This window comes from Rhea pennata, chromosome 8 (genome assembly GCF_028389875.1).
Source record: "Rhea pennata isolate bPtePen1 chromosome 8, bPtePen1.pri, whole genome shotgun sequence".
Classification (NCBI taxonomy): Eukaryota; Metazoa; Chordata; class Aves; order Rheiformes; family Rheidae; genus Rhea; species Rhea pennata.
The window spans coordinates 3,831,784-3,856,323 of record NC_084670.1 but is presented as its reverse complement, the minus strand read 5'-3'; the positions used below and the strand labels follow the sequence as shown (position 1 = coordinate 3,856,323).

General features: G+C 41.9%; 1 protein-coding gene across 9 annotated transcripts in view; it reads left to right on the top strand.

Moving 5' to 3' along the window:
* NFIA (nuclear factor I A) overlaps positions 1-24,540 on the top strand; it is a 234,484-nt gene that overhangs the window by 191,509 nt on the left and 18,435 nt on the right. For 4 of the 9 annotated variants that reach the window (XM_062582116.1, XM_062582113.1, XM_062582110.1 and 1 more), the window contains 3 exons: positions 11,856-12,034; positions 14,585-14,750; positions 21,901-21,992. In XM_062582116.1, the coding sequence (XP_062438100.1) occupies positions 11,856-12,034; positions 14,585-14,750; positions 21,901-21,992 (437 nt within the window). The remainder of the gene's footprint in view (positions 1-11,855; positions 12,035-14,584; positions 14,751-21,900; positions 21,993-24,540) is intronic. The other 5 variants (XM_062582115.1, XM_062582112.1, XM_062582108.1 and 2 more) reach the window with 2 other exon arrangements.

Sequence of the window (24,540 nt, the reverse complement as noted above, 5' to 3'; positions counted from 1 at the left end):
TGTTCCCTCCAGTGTACTTCAGGACAAGAAGCAGAAAGAGAAGCTTTGCAGGTACATGAGGAGTGTAATGCAATCATATAGGAGGATATAACCTTTGAGCAACTCATATCTGCCATTAGTGACTAGTTGTACCTTTTTTGAAAATGATAGGTATATTATAGTACATACATTTGCTGCATTCTCTTTGGATACATATGCAATATGTAAATGGCTTATGACAGGTCATCCTGAATGGTCTTCAGAAAAAGAGCAGAATTTACTTCTCATTCCACAGAGAAGTTTCAGTGAGAGGAGAGACATAAGTAGGTCACAATCAGAGTAAGCCCCTGGGCCAACTAAACAATTACAAGAAGGTCCATTCTCCTTTTGATGTTCCTATGTGCAAATTGATCATTTGGATATTTATATGAGGTGCATTTGTAGAACATGATCAAAAAAGACAGCGAAGAGGCTGTAGACTATTCATGTCAGGTGTTGTCAATGACATGCAGTGATTTATAACTTCTCAGGAGTACTCTTGAATCCTTCGAACACTTCCAAACATTCTTTCGAACACAGTGCACTTCTTTTGCTGGGGATAGCCCAAGATACGCAGCACCCTTCCCAGTGATACTCATAAAGAATTATTTTGGGAACAAAACTTGCGTGGAGGAGGAGTAGATCGATAAGAGGATTTCTCTGCTATGAGGTGCTTCGTTCACTGAACGGGTAGGAAAACCTCTGTTCTCATGAAATTGGTTGTACTGTACTGTGTTGTGGAAGGCTGTGCACTAGTTTTTTATCTGCACTGGTGCTGCTGCCAGTACTCAGCCCAGCTGGGCAGTAGCCAGCAGAGAGGATCTGAGCTGGCTGACCAAAGGACCAGATGTGCAGTGAGTGCTGGCGCATGGCTGCCAATGCTTCAGTGACTCCTCAGTAGTTCCAACAGATGGTGGCAAGATCCAAGTTTCTTTGGTGATAAGCTAGCAAAGTGATTCATGGAGCCTTACTTGATGATGGCAGTTTTTTGGGCATGACTCTATGAACGCACCATATGTCTTCTCTGGACCAGTGTGGTTAGGATTCAGTGTCTGGCAGATGGTAAATTGATCACCTATAGGGTGGCTTTAGCACCACTCTCAGTTTTAGACTGTATTTCAAAACATTGAAAATTCAAGCCGTTAGATCTGTCTCCTAAGCAGCACACTTCTGTTACCTGCAAGACATCTCTTGGTGGTCAGTGTTTCCATCCTGTATTGCTGGCATCTTTCGACGTTTCCTCAGCATTAACCTGCTTGAACTTTTTACCAGATAGTGAAGGATTTAAATACTATGAGTAACAGCAATATTTACATAAGTGGTTTCAGGTTTCCATGTATTGCTACTTACACTCTAGTGACTTTATATCTGGAGCTGGCTGAAACGTTAAATTGACCACGATTTTGTAAACCTGGGACACACAGCAGCTTACGCTGTAGAGCACTCATGCGTTTCCACAGAGTATGGCAGCATAGATCTCACAAGGCAAAGAGCAGCAAGACAAGGCAAGGAAAGAAAAAAATGGAAGAAGAATGAGATGATATGTTAGGAAGAAAAATGAAGGAGAAACACAATTACCAGAAACAAGACATACAGCACAAAGGGAAGAACCCAAGGAAGTGGCAGGTGAACGGAAAGAGAGGAAGGGGTGAAAGTCAGCCAGGGGAGTGGTTCTTGTTTTGTTATTTCCCTCCATAATGAGCATTTCGTTTGAGACTTTTATCAGTACAGGTCTTCCAGGGGAACTCAGCAGAATGGCACGCTCCTTTAGTTCCAAAATGGCAAACACCTTGTCACATGCCTGGGAAGAAACCGTGCCCTTCTCTGTTCTCTACAGGTTCACCAAAGTATCAGTGTCTGTTAGCTGTCCCATCAGCTAGCGTGAAATGAATAAATGTGCTAATTTCTGCTAACTCACTTCAGAGCTACACAATGTAAAAGGACATTTTGTAATAACCTGTAACATGCAACTAGCATTGGCTGCCACTCAAAACTGTCAGCTTCCAGACTAACGGAACCTTCTACTTTCCAGAGAATTTTGACCAAAACAAAGCAGTGGAAGTTCATTACAGTACAGACACCCCAAAAGTAGGTATGCTAATGTAAGACAGCCAAAAGAGGAGAGCAGCCACATTGTAGTGGTAAGAAAGCATATGACAGTTGAATAGAAACTGAAAATAGCGTAACGCTGACCTACAGATTGGCTAATCCAGCGACGGTGCAGAGCAGTGCTACGGCAGAGTGTCAGAATACGGGAAGAACTTCCCTGGTTTTAGCTGACCATGTAGGCAAAGATTTCGATTTTCTCTCTTCATTCACTTTCAAAAAATACAAAGCTGGAGGAAACAGTTTCCTAACAGCTGGTCTCAAGGTCAGGGTTTAGTAGTTATTACGTACCCTACGCAGACTTGCATTTGCTCCCATGTCCCAGGCGAGGGTGGAGAGGCAGAAGGGCTTGCAAATGGTTAAAGCTTCAGCTAAACAAAAGTCAGGAACCGTGTAATTAAAACTCTACCTTTGTTGTATTGTAAAGAGTTACCCTGTGACATAGGAAATATTTAAAGGAGCAGGCTGTTCAGCTAATTTGTGTGCGAGTGAACTGCTTAGACAGTCCTATCCTAAATTAACTGTAAGGCCACCCACTGAGATTGCCTCATAAAGGGCCATGATTGCTCAGCTTCGTTTTGTATAACCGTTCAATAATTACTAGATAAATGCATAACTAAAAGCTCTATTACACTAATAATTTGTACTGAGATAGATGTGTGGGACACCATGCTGGGTTAATTTGTCATCCCTGCAGCAAACTTCTAAAGAGGGCTCTTTTGCAGAGGAATTGTGTTAATATGTTGCTCCAGTGAGGACATGTTAGAGCAACAAGATGACTTGGTCGCTTAATCTCCTAAAGAGGCAAAATGCCTGGAGGGTAAGTGCCAGAAAGAAGAACAGGGGGTGATTAACAGAGTGGACCTACATTTAAACTCATCCTCACAAGAGCAGCTGATCTAAAGGAGCAAAAGAATAAAAAAAAGAAAGGCATTAAAAATACTAATAGGATTTCATACGTCCCTAAAAAAATAACATAAAAAGAAGGTGCTGTAGGACCAAGGTATTTTACCTGTGCTTTTAGAGATTATGTGTTCAGTTTCTCTGCTCTCTCCAATGTATCCATGAAATTAAACTATATGCTTTAAACAGTGCAGTGAACTATAATATTTTTATCTCTGCTTTATGTTGAATTCTTCCAGCTTCTAACACACACAAAAAGCACATTATTACTTTAAATATGGAACCCATGTTTAAGCATGAGAGCTCTGGATTTTCAACCTCCTCTATTGACAGAACCATAAATCATGTTAAAGTTAAGTGAATTACTGTAGCGTGGAACTATAGCTTTAACAATGTTTATGTAGTATCAGCTTACCATCTACAGAATGAAAGGGGGAAAAAACACTGATATTAGAAATGGGAATGTGGAGTCCTATTAACTTAACAGCAATATATCACTCCAAAGTCACAGATTCTATTACCGTGCCCTTTTTAGTATCAAAGCAGAATTATATCATCACATACATAAAGGTTGTGTTTTTTAGGAGAATTTACATTTCTATTGTAAACTTATCAACTGCATTTCATTATAAGAAAGACATGATATATTCTCCTAGCAGTAGTTGTTATCTCATATATGCGAATATATCATGTGTATTAAAAATAATAATAATATGCAAAACTCACCAGTATTTGATGTGATGTAGAAATTCTACAAACAAGTTAAATGATTCTTTTTGACCTCCAGCTATGGTTTTGGAAGGAAGGAATGCTTTCCATTGGGATTAGTTTTATTTCTGTATCTTTTTAATTAGTTCTACAGCATTCCAATCTCTCAAAGGTAGAAGAATTTTGCTATGTTTTAAAACAATCTGCTCAAAACATCTAACTTAACTGGCCCGCTGCCTATGCCAGAATCTGGAACCAGCACTGAGTTTGGCTCTACAGATTTTCAAATGCAGCCTTGGATAGTCAGAATCCAGAGTATACCAATAAACCTTGTGCCCAGGCATAGTTTTAAGCATATTTCCCTTTGCCAGGGGCTCCATGAGCCCTGTTAAAAAAAGCTTCTTCTGCCTCCCACTTCCTACTGCAAAATCTCTCTTACACGTCTGAACAAAGGGTCCAGGTGATTTATACCACTGTGGTCTAAAAAGCACTAATAAGGGGATGACAGCCAGCCCCGACTTGGAGATACCATGGATCTGTTTTCTCAGCAGTGTTTAGCAGCCCACCTGCACTTGACTTCAGGAGCTGAGAGAGGAATATTCTGCAATTAAGTTCTTCTCCTTGATGTCCATGAGCAGGAACAGATCCTCCATCCATCATATTTAGGGTATTTGCATATCTCTTGCATCAGTCAACTGTTTATATTGTATTTTGAATGTTTCATCTATGTTTGCCTACGTAATGGGGAAGTAAATGTCAGTAGTGTCTAAGTCTTATCCATGCTAAGAAGGTAAAGCCTATTTTTGTTCTCACTCACGATTTTCCAGTGTTGTCAATGAGAATGGTAATGCAGAGACAGTATCAGTTTGAATTTAGCTCATCCATGGACCTGATGATAGACATGTTATTAGAAGACCACTTTGCATCATTATGGAACTTAAGCAATGCTTAGGTTTCCTGCTGATCTGAATCCCCTTCCTAAAGGGCTGGTCCTAGGACCAATCAGTCCTGTTGTCAGCAGCTCAGTATTTAAGTGAAGACAAGTCCTTGCTATCCTGAATGAGACACAACACATGTAGAGATTGCTCTACATTTATCACCTTAGAGTCTTTTCTTAATGGGCAGTAAGAAAAATGGGGACTTTCAGAAATCTTTAAGAAGTGTTATAGGGACACAACTCTCATTGAAATTCAAAAGCAGTTAATGAATTCTTTCAGGACCTCTGCAAATCCCAGACTAAGTTTCTTAATTATTTTTTTCTTGTTTGGGTAACTGCTTTCATCACAAAAATCTGTGGGCTTAAAGCTATTGTTTTAGACTTCTATTCTTTACCTCTTGTATTGTATTATACACAGAAGTGTAGGTTCCTTTCAACAAATTTGGATTATTGCCAGATCTCCTTATTAAAAAGTCACTCTTCATATTTCCGATAAACACAGCTGTTTCATGGTGTTTGAAAGCATTTCACATCAGCCAGCATGGTGGCTTAGCCAATTAGTACTCTAATATGGTCAATTTTGAGAATAAGTACCTTTGGGGTACAAAGGGTGGGATACATCTTACATAATTTGAACTGGCACTTGCATCAGTTTAATGCTAGAAGAAAGCTTACAGCATGCAGGGAGTTAACACAGCTTAGACGCCTGAAGTGGAAATATCTAGCAGAACAAACTGTTCCATAACATTTCCAGGGAAATGACTTTTAAAAAAATACTTTCTTAATTGTAATGAAGCCAATTATAAAGGCCTCAAAAACAAGCTGATAAATATGATCCTATTTCATTATAATGTTACTATTTCTAGGAAGATTGATCAATGTTTAATGAGCTATTAGTAAACTTAATTATCACTTTATACAGGAGGCATCTGAGTGTTGTGCCCCAGTGAAGCCAACGCTCTGTCAGTCTGCTCTGATGGACAAGCCCTTGTGCCTGTAAAGGAACCGTGGTTTTGACTGCCCAGACCACTTCTTCCTTGAACAGGCGGAGAGTGCAGGGTGATGATAGTCATTGCCTGGGTGGGAGAGGAGGAGCGCAAAATGACCCTTTCAAAGACTTCAAACAACATTATGGAGAAAGACGTTTCATCCAATCGTCTTATCTTGAAGGGGCTGGCCAGGCTTTTTGGAAGAGTCAGTGGAAGACAGATGGATCAGGATGTCTCCCCAATGTGTTGGGCTGTGCTGGTGGAGAAATCTGAGTCCTGCAACTGTGATCAGAAAGTCTCCTTAGCACAGCAGGGAGTGCCCCCTGGGAGGAGGCATCTCAGGGGCTTTCATTAGAACACTTCATTTTTTTCAAGAAGGGCCTGGAAAAGGATCCTTCTGCAGATATATATCTGCAGAAAACTATAACCTGCTTCAAATTAACTGATTCTTTATTATCTGATTATACAATTCAATACAATTTACAATTTTATCTCTTACTCATTTGCCCAACACCTGCGAAGTGCTAATCTAATCAGTGAGTACGACTTATTTTATTAGTAATTTAGTTTGATATTGGCTACTACAAATCAAGAAGGGAAAAGACAAGACTGGGCTTCACAATTGGACAGTTGAATTCAACATTCTGAAAAACCCTCTTTCTTCTACTCTGCACAACAGTACGAACTCCTAAAACATTAAAAAAAAAACGGTAGAGCTTGCAACAACTGTACTGCATAATTACTTGGCCCAACAGCAATAGTTTTAAAATGCTGGTGTATCTGTTGCAGGCTACCATACATTGTCATCTAATTTTCAAAAAAAAAAAAAAAAAAAAAAAGTCTGGGGTGTTTCAGATGAGCTTCAATGGAATTAGGATCATGTGTGCTTTGAAATACTTGTGCCTGCCTTGAGATAGAAGGATAATTCCTGCCTCCAGTCCCTCCCTTCACAAATAACAATTTAATAATACCAGATAGTCCAACTCCTCCATACCTACAGCAGGTAGAAATGAAGTTCTGACTTTGAAATACATATTTTTTCATAGGTGGTAAAACTTAAAATTTATATCATTTAGTGAGGTCAGTAATAAAGTATAAATGTCACAGGCTGAAAGACGCCAGGAGAAAAATGGTTTGGCAGCATGGAGCTGCTTAGGGATACATAAATAATAAGTCAATAAGTAAATAAATAATAGACAAAGATCTCTGTTTTATCTTCCATTTGAAGATCTCAAAGAATTTACAGTCACTGACTGAGGCTTGTAATATCCCATCAGAAGCATACAGGCAGTCATTGCCCCTTCTTACATGCAGGAAAACTTGCATCACTCTAAGCATGGTTTTCAGAAGCAAAGACTTTACCCTTTTTATTAAAGACCTTTGAAAATCACGACTGACGTGGTTTGCCCATGGTCACTAGTCACTCTTAGAGGCAAGTGTGCTTCTATTGTAACACAGAGGTGATGCTGCTGTTAGGAAGTCGGGTCTGTCACTTGAACCAATCTGATTTGTTTGAGTAGAGGGTTTTCAGAAAGGTTAGATTATAATAAAAAGTTGCCTGGAAATGAGGATTTTACATGTGGTCCTTAACTTCCTGTTAATAAGTTTCAGGTTTCTGACTTGCAAAGTATCTTTATTAGGGTAAGCAGAAGATTTGGGAATTTTGCTTGTTACCACTGGATTATCACTGATTAATAGTTGCATCCAAAAGATGAAGCTGTGGTGGTTCATGCTGCGGTGGTGTTTTCGTGACATTAGGTAAAAGCATGCCACACCTGAAAGTAGGTCAGGTTTTACTGTTGGCATTGCTTTACTACTTACATTTCCTGGGATCTTCCCACAGACCTAGGAACCAATCTAAAAAGTTGATGCCAAAAGCCACAATTATAACAAGAGGAATCTAAGTCCCTGACCAACATGGGTGAATCTATATGATGGTTTATAGAAAAGAGGCAATTAAAATCCTGTCCGGATTACAAAGCTGAATACTTGGCTATATTTGTGCTTAGGGGAAAATAGAGACTAACAAGAATTACATGGAATTGCCTTATGAAGAGTCAGGTGATATGGTGCAAACAACAGGAAACAAGAGAAAAATGTGAATTTTTGTGGAATACTTCAGGAGAAGCAGGGGGAAATAGCAACCGGAATTTGAAGTCTACGCTAGCTTACATCCTTTCATTGATTTAAAATGTCGGTAAGGATTCCTTCATCTGGAAACGTGGTTGCGCTCTGCACCTAGAACTTGTTTGCTGAGCGAGGTCTCTGGGCACCTTCATCATCAGAAAGGCTGTTTTTATATCCACTGGAGTTAGTGGCAGTAACATAGCTATCAGGCTAATGGTCTGTCTGGGCTGGCAGTTCTCAGGCTTCAGCACTTAGTTCACTCTCCCTAGTAAAAGCCGTGCACACCACAATGTTCATCAGTTGAACAGCAGTAGAGTCTTCTTACCAAACTGCCCTTCCTATTGCCACATGAGAAGTTTGATATTTCCCAGCGAGAGGCTGCAAAAACAAACCTTTGGGAGATCTTTATACCATTCCTTACTTCTTATGCTAATCCATCTCCTCCGAGAAAACAAAATCCTTCATGCCGATGTATGGCACAGACCGAGGACTGACGACAGTCTTGCTTCCTTCCTGCAGTCTTCCTGGTGCTGGGCAGGAGCCCTTGGAGGCTGTGCCGAGGAGCCAGCCGCGGCTCAGGGCAGGAGCCCCCCTCTCCTCCTTGCAGCATGCGCCCTTCCTCCCGGAATTATTCTTTATCCTTCCTGCATCCATTTTTCTCTTCTCTCTCACCCAAGACCCTCTCCTTGGGAAGATCACTGACAAATGCTTTCCAATTTGTTTTCTCTTCTGACATGCTGAGGAGGTCAAAGGCAACAGAGAATGACCCTGCACTTACAAGCCTATAAATATCTCTGATAGCCATAACACATCTTTGATACAGCAGTCCAACTTCTGTGTGGACACATACCTTGGAAAAGCTACATGCAGTGAGGTCTCCAGCCTAGTTTTGAATTTCCACATGTTCTCTAGTTGCAGTGTTTTGTTCCTTGCTACATTTCTGTCTCTTTTTCCACTCCAAGGAAGAAAGGGAATGAATTTGTTCCCAGATGTGTACACAGGATAGTGCACTGACGCAATTTCAAATAGTATTAACAGAGCTAGTGCTGAAATGAAACTTTGATAATAAATGTTTAAAAAAACAATATATTTTTGACTTAATTCATTGTTTTCCACAGAAACTTTCATTTCTCACTTTTATCTTCAGTCTTCATCTTTCATTTGGCATACAGGCAAAGGGGGGGAATAGAAAAGAAGACATAGAGGAACAAAAGAGGGAAGAGAGGAATAGAAATGTTGTATGCGGATGAAAATTTTTTCACAGTCATCAAAATTCATACCACCAGTTTTTATTGAATAAACATTCTTGGCAAAATATTTTGACAAGCTCTAAAATTGCTGTTAATTCAGGGAGAAGGTAGTGATACATTCATACATGTAAATTAGTTATGACATAAGTGGCATTAATGAAGCTACACGGATACAGGGGTGGTATAAGTGAGAGCAGAGGCTGACATGTCGGTGAAAATCATCTAACTAAAGGCAAGTGCTTACTTATACTGGAGGTGTCTCCACCGGAGCCAATACCCATGGGATCCCTTCATAGGCACTGGTGAGCCGGTCAATATTGTCGATGAAGTCAAAGGGGTGACTCATCTATCCAAATGTGGTGGTCTATTTTTGCATGAGATAAATGGCTCCTTAGACTCCATCAGTTCTATTTAGTAGCTCTCTATTGATTCCCAGATAACTAACTCAGATTAGCCTCATGATAGGCACCCCACTTACTAAGATGAATCCCACATTATTTCTACCTTTAATAGCATGCTTTGGAGATACAGGCTCTCTCAAGAGGCTAGGGACAAGAAACCAGTCTTCGTTTCTTCCATTTTGAGGATTTGGGTTCTGTATCAGAAGAATTTTCAAATATACAGTAATTTAAGATGCAAAGTCTGAACAAGACTCTGAAAACAAATATTTCCCTACATTTGTTAAAAAAAAAGGGAGGGGGGAGAAGAAGAAAGGAAAAGAGAAGCACAGATGTGCAGACAGGTTAGACAGGCTAGGCTCACAGGTATTTGACCATGGAGTAACTATAGACATTTTCATACAAAGGCTCATAGGATATGCTGTAGGAAGACTCTTCTTCTCCAGTTGAGTCCACATCCCGTAGTATCTCAATATTGCAGTGTAGGTACAGGTCATGCTATCAGAAGGATATCACTGGACCCACATCTACATGGACCACAGATAGTTGAAGGCTGTACGCTACCTTTCGCTTCTTCATCCCCACGCTTTCTTTTAGCGACGTTTCCCTGTTGCATGAGACGCAGTCCATGCCACGCATTTAGTATGTGTTTCTCTTTCTATTGTGAATATTTTAAAAGGTATTAAGGGGAGCAGACTGGGAGGACTCATGGGGTTGGTGATGGTACAGTGGGGCTTTTCACAGCAAGGGCAAGAGCTTCATATTCATCCCATATCAGCAGCTACTAGGAATTGCTACCATGCAATAGTTGTCACCTTGAAATGGTGTCCTGTGTAGCAGGTCGGTGATAGCTCTTTCTCACAGTGCTTTTCGTGGTGCTGTTGCCAGTTCTACAGAGCATCCCAGTCAGGAGTGGAGGTCTTTTTGGTGGTGGCGTCAAAGCAATCGTTCATACGGAGTCATGGAAACAGAAGTACATGTAAATGCTGCCCAGTCAACCCTTAATGAATGTTTGCAGGATAATGCCATAGCTTTGCTTGCTGCTGTCCCTGTGGTACATGTTTTATAAACATCTGCAGGCTCTGAGGTTGTTAATGGTTTAATAATGCTTCCCCCCAAAAAATCATTAATAAAATGTCATATTATTAAACTGGCAGAGAGCAAGACTAAGACACAGATTTTAGCTTTTGTTTAATTGAGGCTTTTTGATAACATTCCCTGTTAAATGAGTGCTCATTCTTATTTGATTTTGGCTAACTTTTCTGCATCTCTCCAATTTTTTTATAAGTGCCTGTGGCTTTCTTTTTCACTCATATATTTAACTTACTCCAAAGCCAGCACATGACTTTCTGTAGGATACCACCTGCCTTGCATACCCTGTAGTTAATCAGTTATGCGTAGCTTACAAATGTAGTGTATGCACACAGAAGGATCACTGGAGCAGCATGCAAGGGAGGGATGGCGATATAACGAACTCTTTTTGGCGAGAGACAAACTATAGTACAAAGATGAGCTTACACTCAACCAGATCAACCGGCCCCTCTGGAGAAACAGTGAATTTGCAGCCTAAAGGCGAAAAGGAGAATTCATAGCACCACCAGTGGTGGCACGTGAATGCCAAGGAACAGGACAAAGGTGTCATGTAGTGTGAGACAGCGTAATTCTGTCTTCAGTCGCACTTGTACAGTTCTGCTGAAATCAGCTGAGGGTAAAAGTTACCATCGCCGGTGGGCTTGGGTACATTGCACCTTCGCTGCACATCCTCCTGCTTTTCCACTGTGGGCTCGCCGGCCTATAAATTCACCAAACTAAACATCATCCCTGAATGCGAGCTGGAGGCTTGTTGAAGAGTTGCACATAACGTTATTCTAGAGAAATGTAAAATTTTCAAAACAGTCTTGCCACTTTGTGCATGTTCATTAGCTAAAAACACATTACTTAAAATAAATGTTCCAAAATTGAGGTGAAAAATCCCCAACAACAAGAAGTGCTTGAGCATCTTTAAATTATCAGCCATTTATAGCGCAATATAAAAATGGATTCATATGTGCAAATCCAAGTTAAATGAAATGTCAAGGAACTTAACCCTAATCTCCCAAATACATTTTTTTATTGCCTGATTCATTAGGACTGCTCTTAAGGTGATGAATAGTTGTCACTTTCACCAAGAACTGTGGGTTGCTTTATATATGTCCACTAAAAACACAGAAAATCCTTTAAAACGTCTGGCTCCATTTATTTCCAGGACCTAGATGGAGTGAGTGTAGGACACAATGTGGTCTAATATATCAACTGTGAAGATCAGATGTATAAGCGATACCGTAATTTAAAAAGACTAAAACTACAGTAGATTTAAACTGTTTTGTTTTCCGAAGGCAAAACTCTACTCTATATAACGTCTTTGTTTTCTTTCCTTTAGCAAGTCCACATGCAACACCATCGACTCTTCATTTTCCAACATCACCCATTATTCAACAGCCTGGGCCATACTTCTCACACCCAGCAATCCGCTATCATCCTCAGGAGACTCTGAAAGAGTTTGTCCAACTTGTCTGCCCCGACGCTGGTCAGCAGGCTGGACAGGTGGGGTTCCTAAATGTAAGGAAGCCGTTTTTCTTTCTTCAGAAGTGTTTGTCCTATGTAAAATTAACCACGGGATAATGGGATTATTTTAACAGCATGTTTGCACACAGGAACTCACCTTGAATAGCGCTGTTGCCAAAAAAAAAAAAAAAAAAAAAAAGTGCTGCTACAGCAAAAATATTTAGAAAAACAATAAAAAACTCCCCCAAAAACACTTAACCACACTGTGGTGAAATTAACTTAAACTGTCAGAGCAGTGGTGATGCAGTGACCTTTGGGGTCCCTCCGCAAGCGCCTTTGCTGCGTGCATTCTAATCCTAGCAGAATGAGGGTTAACAAAATATGAAGGCAGAATAATTTTTATTAATTATTTTTGAAGTTCAGGGGAGAGTGGGGGGGGGGGGAGAGCAGGAAAAGGGAGGGTGAGAAACAGATGTTTCAGATCAGCTAAGTTCATTAAAAAAAAAATACTGCCTTATAGCACTTTAGATCAAGTTGACCAGTACTTGAACTCAAGATGTTAAAAGTACAGTTTATTATGGTTTGTTATTTCTGTAAGCAGTTATCTTTTCCCCTTATCTCTATGAAAAATTAAGCAGAGTTCCAAAGCTTCAAATAGCCATTTTCATTTTTTTAATCAAATAAAGTGAATCATCTTGCTCTTATTGAAATAGCATTCCGGTCAAATACAGAATTTATAAATTTTATGTAAATCATACCTAAAATAATGCTGTGAATATTTCATGAAATGTAATGCATGTAACTTTTTCCAGCCAATGAAGTAATAACTGGCAAAATTACTATTTCTCTCCTGACATGCATACGATTGAAAGCATTAATGAGAATTAGTTTAATTATTAGCATCTAATTTATTACACTTATTTAATAAGCTATATTGTCCTCAGTGCTTCCCTCTCCCTAGCAGAAAAACTGAGCTCTACTTGCTCCAGCCAATACCAGCTTTAAATAATGTCCGCAATATGTTAGCAGATACATTTATGTCTAGACAACAAATCAATACAGTGCTTTTCTTTTTCCTTGAGTATTCATTTGCTTAATTTATCCCAAACCATTCAGCATTATGAACTGTTAGCACGCTCACAATGAACATGCAGCAGGGGTTTTCTTGGCAGGAAAATGACCTAATTGTGAGACAAGATAGTGTTTGAGGGATGTCACTAATATATTAGTTTATTAAAGGTACTGGATGTTGGAAAAATAAATATCCCTGAAGGATTGCTTCTTACGGCAAACTGCAGTCTTTGAAGTCAGTGGGAGTGCTGTTAAGTTAAATGCAGATGAATTTGAGTCTTATTTATGCCCCGAACCATTTTTGCTCTATGGCAAGTGTGATTTGCACCTACCCTACTCCAAAGCCTTTCGTCAGTGCCAAAGCAGGTGAAATGAAAATAATGTCCCAAACATTTGCCAATACGAGTATTTTGTCCCCGTAATTCAGGCTAATGGAAACCCTAACAAGAATTAAAATATTATTTTCTTCAGCAGTACTTAGGATATGGATCTGTATTTAAAACTGAGCTTTTATCATCAATGGAAAAGCAAATGTTCAGTGCCAGAAAAATTGCAGTGAGATCAATTTGTAGAGTGCTGTCGAAAGCGATGTCATCGTTTTTGTCACTAAAGTGGAACACTTGGTTCACAAACTGTTCTATTTTCACTTTATAATCATACTTGGCATCTATCTGCACAGTTTTCAAGTGTCCAGGCAACCTTAAAATTTAAACTTACCAAATTTGGGGTGGTTTCTGTTTTGTTTTGTTTTGTTTTAAGCCTGCTTCTTATTTCTGTGATACTTGAAAACTCTTTTACAAATGGCAGGTTTTGCTGATGATCACTAGAAAGACCACAGTTGTATAGCTAGGCCCATTCTGCCTGTTATTGTGCACATCCCAAACTAAATATATGGAGGGTTTTTTTTTTTCTAAAATGTAAAATGAGCAATTCGAAGTTCAGTAGTTTCTTTATAGAATTCTAATGGCAACTAAACTGTGAGCTGTACTATTGCTAACTTAAAAGGGATGTGGGAGTGCAGGCACTTTAATACACACTCATTCGTTTTTCCTGTAATAAGATATCAGCATGACTTTTAAGACCACCAAAAATGCTTATTTTTCCCCCTAATGAGCAGTATCTTAAGAAATTTACACTCAAGTCTCAGGCACTGATATCCTCAGGATACTATAGAGACGTTAAACTGGGAAATGTAAGGCCTCCAAAAAGCTGTTTAAACTCTCACTGAGCGAGACTTAGTAGCTGCAGGAAATGTAAATAAGAGTAGAATTTAATCCAGAGTAATTCTCATCAGTTGCTAATAGGATAAATGTTCTAAAAATGAGAATTTCCACAGTTTCACAAGGTTCACAGGCTTTGAGATAAAGTCCCTTGAAGTCAGTGGAGAATTGGACACAGCACTTTCTTCGCCACCTCTCTTCTTAAGTAATTTCAGATATATTGCATATAGTTTTAAGCTGGACTGTTGTTATTAGAGGTTCCTAAGGGCAGATTTTTAGTATAATTCTTGTCTGTTTGCTTGTTTTTCGGCAGCCCAATGGTAGCAGCCAAGGCAAGGTGCACAATCCATTCCTTCCTACCCCAATGTTGCCACCACCACCTCCGCCACCAATGGCTAGGCCTGTGCCTCTGCCAGTGCCAGACACAAAACCTCCAACTACATCAACAGAAGGAGGGGCCACCTCTCCCACTTCTCCGAGTAAGTATAGCCGCCGCGGGAACCAGGGGCTAACAGCAGCGCGCAGCGGGCTCGGCCACCGTGCATCTTCTGTTGGCAGCTAGTCCACATCCCCGGGTGGGCTAGCTCGAGGGGACGGGAGAGCTCTCTGCTCTGATGGACAACATTCTCAGCTTGTTATATTAACAAAAAACAGTGCTAGCTTAAGGATTCGGTTTTATCTGCAGTTTTGTTGGCATTTCGCATAATCACATATGAGAGAAATCATGGCCAGTAGCTAAATTAAGACACAGACCTGGGACTTTGAAATCCTCTGTACTGTCATGAGGAGGCAATTTTGTATCTCAAGACAAGCTTTAGAGGGTACTACATGGAAATCAGACAGCAGCCCTCACAGAAAGTATTACTTCTTACACATACTGGGCTAAACTAACAACTCTTTTGAGTTCTCTTTTTTATAGTTCTTTTGGGAATAAATCTTGTTAGATTAACGCAGACGTCGTTCCCTACGACTTGGTTCCCGAGCCCTGCATTTTGGGCAAGAAGCTATGGTATTTCTTAAGCCCAGAGAGAAAGCTTTAATCCTCTCTCCACCACCCACACGGCTCCCATATGTATTTTGTGTAGCCACAAGTCAAATATACAAATTCCTGCATACACACTTGGGGATACCACTTTGGACTCACTCTGCTGGGAAACAAATGTGATTCAGCTGGGTTTGGTGCTTTAAAAAAGTCTGGATGTTCAGGGAGTTAATTGTGAAATGATTTAATGAAACTATGCTCAAACTGACATTTAAAAACAAAAGGGAAGCTTTCAATGCTTTAATGGCAACTGTAGGGGACTTGTTCCACAGTGAAGGGAGTCCAAATAACATCCACAAACAAAAATCAATCTAATCGAAAGAGCAAATCTCTTTGTGTGCTTTTCAAGCTTAATATTTAAATGCTATATGCAACTACTGCTTGATGTACAAAGAGGTATTTGCTATTCAGAACATGTGAAACCTACATTTTTAAAGCTTCATATACCATTCAGGAGATTTGCACAGGTTCCATGGGACATTTGTAAAATCTGGGACTTCTCAGAGTTCTGCACTGGCTTCTGCTACACGATAGCACCTTCCTGCAAACTCAGCAAGTTACTCTGGATTGCCTAGAAATTAAAACAGACCTTAGTAGGAGAGAGTCTGGTAAGATCGTGAACACGATCTTTTAGAATCAGAACTTTTCCAATTGGTCAGCAAATTTTTGTTGAACTAAGAGGTTGATTCATTCCCTCCCCTCCACTCCTCTTTCGGAGCTCAGACTTGTGCTATCAGGAAGTTTTGACGCTTTCTGACTGGAGATACCGTCTCTTAAGTCCTATCAATAAGATTCGGTGGTGGAATCTAAAAGGTTAATGTTTACTCATAGTTATCACTGAATATAGTCAGCAATGCCTTACTGTTTCCTTGTCTTTAGAACTGGGATAAATGAAACTAGGTCAATGCACATTTGTCATTACAGTTGTGACTCAATTTACCGGCAGTGTGTGATATCTAAAAGCAAAAAAAAAATGCCCAACATCATTTCAGCAGTTATCTTCATACTTAATTTCTGTGACACTGTGATCATGTAGACAAGCTAAATGCATGTCTGGCCTGATTCTCAGCTGGCATAAAAACTGGCATTTCTCCACCGAAGTTAGCAGAACCGCACCGATCGCGATCAGCGCAGGGTCTGGTCACTGCGGCTCAGTGTTCAGCAGACAGCTGCCACGTTAATTGGAAATCCAGGTTTTCTCAAGAGCAGCTAGTTAATGGTATTTAAACAAAAGATTAGGAAAATAATTACTGTTTGTTAATTAGCTAGGCTGATAGCTAAACATATAGTTTTGTACATATCGAGGCATTCATCTTCCTTTTGATAAGGAACAAGGGTGTCGAATAATAGCGAATTGAACTGTAAACAAGAATATAATTTAGTTTAGGGCCAGATTTTACTGAAAAGTAGGTTACAGCAATTATTTCCTAAAGAAAAGTATTACATACCTACCTAAGCCAGTGGAAGCGGCTGGCCACATAAAGAGAAAAACAAACCCAAGTTCCCAGGCTTTCGGAGAGAGTTTAGTGTGTCAGTCAGTACCAACCCTCCATTTGCATTTGCGTTTATTCTTTTTCTTAATTAAATATTAGCCTATAAGTACAGATTCACCAGAGTTTCATAAAAGCCGCAGAGGAAGGTGTTTTCCATGGTTACGAACTGGTCGAGCGCACCGGTTCTGGGAGGGGCGCTGGGCTGTGGCCGAGTGCCCTGCAGAGCTTTCGCGTATGGGAAAGTCACTTCTGCAGCAAAGACAGGAGTGACATTAGATTTTGGGCAGACTCTCTCCCTTGGCTGCGGGGAGGAGAACGAAGCCCCCCTGCCCAACGAAATGGAGTACAAGGGGTTGGCGTATGCCCCGTTCTCCTTCCCTGTTTTGGTCTAGTAGAAAGCCCTCTGCAGAAACTAAATGCAGCTACAGCCCTACCAAAAATTGGACGATGGCCCTCCTGAGGGGTTTCCAGAGCCAGGAGCAGCTGTTCGATACACCACGGCCTCTTGGGAACGCGAGCTAAAAATCACAGCAAGGTGGTTAATGATTCTCAGAGCAATAGTGAAACTCTCCAGCTGCGACATTAACCAAAACGTGAACCTCTAGTGCTGTCCAAGGGAGGAAGAGCCCTTGGAGATGCACGCTGGGGATTTACCACTACTGGGTGGCCAGGCACGCTCTGGGAGTTGAAAATTGCAGCTGTGGATCCCATCCCTTTGGAAAGCCAACATTTTCCTCAGTACGATGACACAATGGAGATGGGAGTCATGAGATCTGGGAGGGTTCGTTTTTCCTCCGTTAAAAAACCTTTTTAATAGAACACATCCTTGATATCAGACACAGCCCCGAAATTATTATCTTATCTCTGATCTCTTCTAGGTTTTGTTTTGCTGGTAACCCAGAACAAGCACAGCACAACATTTTCTCAAACCAGACAGTTTCTGGGTTGAATATCTCATTGCCCAAAGAAACCACCACCTCCACTACGTGCCAGTTGGACTTTATCAGTATCATAACTGAGCAGTAGTTGGAATGGGAGTGTTAGAATCTGTAGCCCTCGTTGCAACAGAGACTATGGTTGTGCCATCCAGTACACCAAGATTTTAAAGAGCAATTTTTTGCTCTTTAAATGTTATTTTCTAAGGTTTCTGAGGCTCACAACTCTGCAACTTTGCTATTTCGCCTTGTTGGGCAAAATTGCTATTGATTAATGTCCCTTTGCACAAAGGAGCTTTCGTGTTAAGCAGCATTTGTGTCAGGATGAGAGGAATGATCTTGTGGCTGTAGTAGCAGATTCAGGATCAGATTGGATTTCTCCCCCTTTCGCTGCTACGCATTGACGGAGCACCCTCCAGGCAAGCCAGTTCATTCCTCTCCCCATCCATAAAAAAATGAGGGTGATGACTGTATCATTTAATTTGTTAGAATTTGCAATTCCCTCCAAGACACTCAGCTGCAGAGGGCTCTCGGGATAGGAAGTATTGTATTGTGCTGTGTTCCTCCAGCAATTCCCTCGCTAGAGCTCCACAACATGTACACTGAGCCCTAGGCCTCTGGCGAGACAGGACAGCTGTTCACATCAGGCACATGTGCCTGTGCTTCCAGTCTGTAAAAGAGATACCTAGCAGTGCATTAGCTTATCACTGATTCGAACCATCTTTACCAGACACAAGTTTTTCTTTTTGACGCAGAGCTGTCTGGTAGCTGACAGACTCTTATACTTAATAGAAATTATTTCAGGACAGTGTATCTCAAATTAACATTCTGCTATTGCAGACAACTTTAAAACACATGACATTCCCCAAACTGTTTGTTTGTCTTGTCTTTCATACAATTTCTTGTCATTTTGGCTAAATATCAAAGCTGTCTGTGTGAGCAAGCGTTCTTTCCCTGCCAGCTCCTGTTTTGCATGTTCCTGAAGTGAGGCATCATAGCTAATTTGTGGCATCACATTCATTTCTTTGGCTATGGGTTATGGTGCTGCAGACAATCCGCAGGGAATCGCAGTAGCAGAAAGGCTAGGCTGAGCAGGGAGATACTCCTGTTCAAACCCAACAGGCCAGCCCAACTTGCTATCAGCTGGTGCAAACTGGCATAGGTCTACTCAATTCCCGTGGAGCAAAGCTGGTACAGATCAGATCTGTGTAGATCTGGTTTCTGCTCCCGTTCCATGCTTTGGCTTTTCCCTTTGATGAAAGAGATTTTGAAGGTCCTACCACAAGCCCACCTTATGTATGTGCAGTGTAACATGCCACTACCCAGCTTTAACCAGTGCTATTGGTTTGCCCCATCCCGATCTCAGGACAGAGCTTAGGGATGAGAAGCAGCAGGACTTCCAGGAATCCCACCCCCATGATGTTAAACATGGTATTTAAATGAAAGCACTAGGATATGGCAAGAAGTTGTGTTAGTGGTGGTCTAAGTGACACTTACTCCCTTTCCTGAACCAAGTTTCCTACACAGTAATAGGAATCATTGCAAATGTGTATTGCAAGTCTACTAAATATTCAGAGCCAAAATGACCACTTACAATCCTCAAACATTTCGTGACATTTTACAGCGAAGTGAGATGCTCGCTGGAGCATCTTGGGATACAGACCGCAGTATAAAGCCTGCTCTGCATACATGTTCCCTGTAGAGGTTTTTTGTATTCTTCACTTCTTGGCTCTAGCAATGTAGTTATACGCCTTAAGGAAATACCAAGTTGACATCCGAGTATTTTCAGAAAGTAAGTTAAACATAGTTTGGAGCATTAGAGAAGAGAGGCATACATAATAATTCATCCAGAAAGGTTTGAGGGCACTCTTATGTAGCTTATACTGTTTTTGAAGTGCTTTAGAACCTCTGTTTGAGCAGAGAAGACATTTCAGGCAGCGTTCTCATGGATTCGCTTTGATTTTCTACCAATTATCACAGCACAAGAAGCTGCCAACAGAGAACTGTAAACAAGATTTTGAGCAGAATGTACCTGCTCCAAGGGAATAAATGGCCTCTAGATTCATTTTGCTTCCTTAAAAATAGACCAGAAGAACAAAAGAGCATGTTTGATTTTTGAGTTTTAAGTTGATTTTCACTGGTGTAGAAAGAATTTTTACTCCTATATGATTTGAGGTTCAGAAGAATCTTAATGCATGACACTAGCAACCAAGATACATCCTTTGCAAATTTGTGATGTCTTTGAATTATTAAATAGCAAATTAACATGGTCAAAAGGCAAGGAGAACATCTCGCCAGATCTACTCTGTTCATTCATTCCTTGATTTGCAGATATGAATAGCAACCAGTGTAACTGTTCATACACTAATATGCATACTGTATTACAGTTTGTAAATCATCTCGGGCATATGAAATAGTACACTTTAAAAATTCCTTTTAAGTATTTGTGAAGGAAAGGTGTTCCTTGCATGCCTTTTTGCAAGCACTAGCAAAATGTTAGCTTTTTTGAAAGAAAAGCTCATCTTATTTGAAACAACTGTGAAGAAACCTTCCTTAGGAGTGAGGGGTGCCCTAGCTGCCTTCAGATTACTAAGAAAGGAAGGTATGGGGTTCCTGGGACGGTTTTGGTGGAATGTGCTGTGCAAAAGTAAAGCTGTCCGTCTCACCTAGTTGCAAGGAATAGGGGCCATGGCAGGAAGTGTTGAGGCTCAGGCACAGAGCAAGCGGAAGGACGTGGCTCTGCCTCCTCGTGCACTGGCGGAACTCCTTGCCAAAGGATTTGGTGGGATGCAAACAGTTTGCATGGGTTCAAGGGCAGACGGGGCACTCTGAAATGAGAAATTCCTCGAGGGCTCTTGAAATACAGGAAGTCTCTGGGCTGAAAATAGTCGAAGGCTAGGAAGAGAATAGGAGGAAGTAAATATGTGATCTGTTCTGACTCTTCTCCGTGCCTCTGCTTACGGCCCCTGTAAGGGAGAGGACAGCGGGTAGGACGGGTCATTGGTTTGATTCTGTACAGCCCTTCAGTGCAGTCTCATCCAAGGCAATGGCACTTCACCAAACATTTTGCTTTAAGAAAGGCAACAGGCTTTCATCCATACAGACAACTCAGTTTCTTTTTCGACTCTTAATTCACTTTATTTTTTTTCTGTAATTTTGAGGCCTGAACATTATATTTAGTCTGACTGAAATTTGGCAAGTAACTTTCCTTTTTACATTGTTTTTTTGTCTCTTCATTGGATAGCTAGATTGTCTGGGGATTTTGTTCAGCAGAATGCATTCCCATAAATATATTTAAAATAGACAGAGTCACTGTTTGTATTGAGGCGTCTATTTAGGTTATTTCAATTTAGATCTGAACATGCAAAAAAAAAAAAAAAAAAGAAGAAAGGAGAAGATTGCATGGGGAATTTTCAAGTGAGAGGAAGACTGAAAATGCACTGAAAGCTTTTGAACTGGGAAGTACGTGGCAATGAGGACAGTTGCAGCGGAGAATACAATGCAACAATAAAATCATTAAAGTACTTCAAGTTTGGAAGTAATCTGGTTCCTTGGCTTGCATTGCATTTAATAGCTTTACATTTATGGGAGCCATTCCAGTTTTTAAAGGCAGCTTCAGCCTTCAGACTGATTGCACTTACCACCCCAGCGAAACTGCAACCCATTAATTTTTTACCGAAAGGATCTCCCTAGTTTGTCAAACACATCAAGTGAACATTTTAGAGACTGCAGACCACAGCAGTATGAAAACCAAACCTTTACACGCTGGATTAGCGCGGGACGAGGGTCCGAGTCCGTTAACGAGCGCTGCAGTAAACGCGCCGCCAGACCAGGCTCCATTAGCGCCGGCGGCGCCCGCGCGCTGCCCGCGGCGCTCCTGCCCTCGGCCGCGGAGCCGCGCCGAGCACGTCGTGTCCCGCGGCGCGATGCAGTCGCAGGGCGTCCTCTCGCAGCAGCCCCGATACGCCCGTGCTCCTGCCCCCAGCGTCGGGAGGGACCCTCTCCGCTGCCGAAAGCCCCACTCGCGCTCTCTAAAACGTTCGCACGTGTCTGTGTTAAAACATCTGCTTAAGGTGGCGCCGAGACGGTGTGTTTTTTGGTGTTGTTTGTGTGCAATCTCGTGCCGCTTCCTCAACGCATGTGTCCCTTCCCTTCACAGCCTACTCGACACCCAGCACCTCCCCCGCAAACCGGTTCGTCAGTGTTGGACCCCGGGATCCCAGCTTTGTAAATATCCCGCAACAGACTCAGGTGGGCCGCTTTCGACTTCTCTGCACGCCCGCCGCGCCGCCCCCGCGCCGTAACTGCCCCGCGGCGTCGCGCGCACGCTGCCCGTCCTGCTGGGCTCGCGCGGCCGTAACCCCGCTTCCGCGGCTGCGGCGAGCTCGCTTGCTAAGGGCCTCCTAGCGCGCAGGGTTGTTCTGTTTTGTTGCTGTTGCTGTTGCTGCCGCTGTTTCGTGTTGTTCTTCCCCCCCCCCCCCCCGTCCCCGCGCTCCCGGCTTCCTCCTCCCGCTGCCGCTGCGAAGCCGGACGGGCGCGCGGGGAGCCCCGGCCAGCGGCTCCCGCGGCACAGCAGGGCCCCGCGGCGCCTCCCGCGAGCCGGCGAGCCCGTGATCGCCGGCACATCTGCTTCCTTCCACGAGAGCAGAGCGAGGCCGGTCGAGGCAGGCCCCCCGAGCCGGGTGGACCGAACTCGGAGAGCTGCTGTGGTCGAATCAGAAGCTCAAGTAAACGTTTGTGTTTCTTTAGGAGAAGGACAAGGTTTAAATGCGCTTTTTCCAAGCCGTATCAAATTCCCAGGGTCGATTAAGAAAATAGTTGTTGGCAGTTTTGTTAGCAGCTAATTTGAGCCAGATGTTGAAAAAAATTAAGACTGTGCTTAATATCACGTTATCGTGGGGGAGAAGGTATAAAAAGAGTGAGTAGAACTAGTGTTTTAGGACAACTGTAGCTTGTAATTATAAATAATTGCTTGACTACATTACAGTGCTTTTAAAGGTCAACAGCAAGAAACGTTTATAATTTGTTTTGAGCTGGCTGCGATGCCTAAAAAAGTAATTAAATGACCAGCAAAGAGCGGGGTACTGCTTCTGCCTCCTGAGAGCGCTTTCAGGCTGTCCGTGAGCACCTGGAGAGCGACGGTGCCCGCTGGCGGCTCCGCACGGGCGCTCCGCCGCCCAGGACCGCCAGCCGGCAGGGCTGCAGCCAGGTGCCCGCGAGCACGGTGCCGTTCCTCGCTATCAGTTCTTTGTGTACAATTTGTTAGGGGCTTTAGTTTATGGCTCTGTCGACAGCCCAGGTTAAACCGCGCTGCGTCTCAAACCTTCCCGGCGCTGAAGAGGGTCACGGAAAGTACAGCAGCAGGACGGAGCGGGGTTTTAACCCGTCAGGCTCTGATTTCCCCCCCCCCCCCCCAGCAAAACCCAGCCTGCACCCCACTTCCCACCCCCTTGCCCTTCCTTTAGTCGGTGGGTGTACGTGACAAGTTTTCATGTGCCTTCACGTTTTAATCATTGCATTTCTCTTGTGATTTTGGAAACAATTAGAGTACACAGGAATAAGGAATGTTGAGGTATATACTGTTAAAGTCCTTAAGCGTTCGGTCTTTTCCTTCATAGCTCAGGAAACTTGAAACCCGTTGGAGAATGCTACATTACCTTTTTCCAGAAGACTTGAAAAACTACCAGTTGGTAAATTGATTATATAGTAAGTCAGAACAGGATTAATCCTCCAGAATATTTTAAACTTATCTGCATCTTGCAGCGTGTTTTCCCCACATAAGTTTGTTGACTGCAAACTTCAGTGCTCCTTATTTATGATCTAAATCATTTGAAAGTGCTCTAGCCTTACTTTAAGTGCTTCTAGGTAATGCAGTATAGTGAATAACATTGCTGTACAGTGAAAAACAATACTCGAGCACAGCTTTCAATTAAAGTCAAACATGCTGCAGTGGATAAGGAGACAGACTTCCACTCTCTGACTCCAGCTGCATCTCTGTGCTTCTTATACATCATTACAACTCCACAACCCACTTGATACTAAATATATAATTTATCAGTAAAACTCAGTACTTATTCATGAAACAACTCTGTAGCTGACCATGTTTTAAATCAGAGAAAGCGGGGTAAAAATACGAACTGCAATGATTTGGAATTTACTTAATGTTCCTCTAAACAAAGACATGCTTTTGTTTTTTTTTTGTTTGTTTTTTTTTTTTTTTTTTTTTTTTTGCAGGACATTAGTGTATAAATTAGAACAATCACTTAGGATATTTTCAAAATGAAAAAATAAAAACAAGTAGGACTGAGTTATTAAAAGCAGCTGGGGTGGCTGCTTTCCATCAGGATTTTTATAGTACATTCAGGATCAGGCTAGGATAGGGGTCCTGAGGACCATTAACTATCAGGCCGCACAGCTCCCTTGGACAGGAGGAAGTGGTGAATACATAGAGCTTCTACAAGTCAAGCTACCAGCTTAAATACCAACACAAGAGTTAAGCAACTCTTTATTGCTGATACAACAAAATAAACATGAATCTCAACATGTCTGCTTTTCCTGAAATTATGGTCCAGCTACAAGTTAGAAGAAAACATCATGGCCAGCTTTTTAGTGGCTCTGATTTTCTCTTCCAGTTGGTGGGTCCCGTGACTACCGGCATTAGTTATCCATCCCCGCTATCAGCCTCCAAATGCGGCGGAAGCGCGGCTCCGCACAGCGATGCGACGGTGCTGCTGAGCAGAAGTCGCATTTCCCATACATGGGCATTCACGGGCTTTCACCGAACGTTGCAATAAAATTG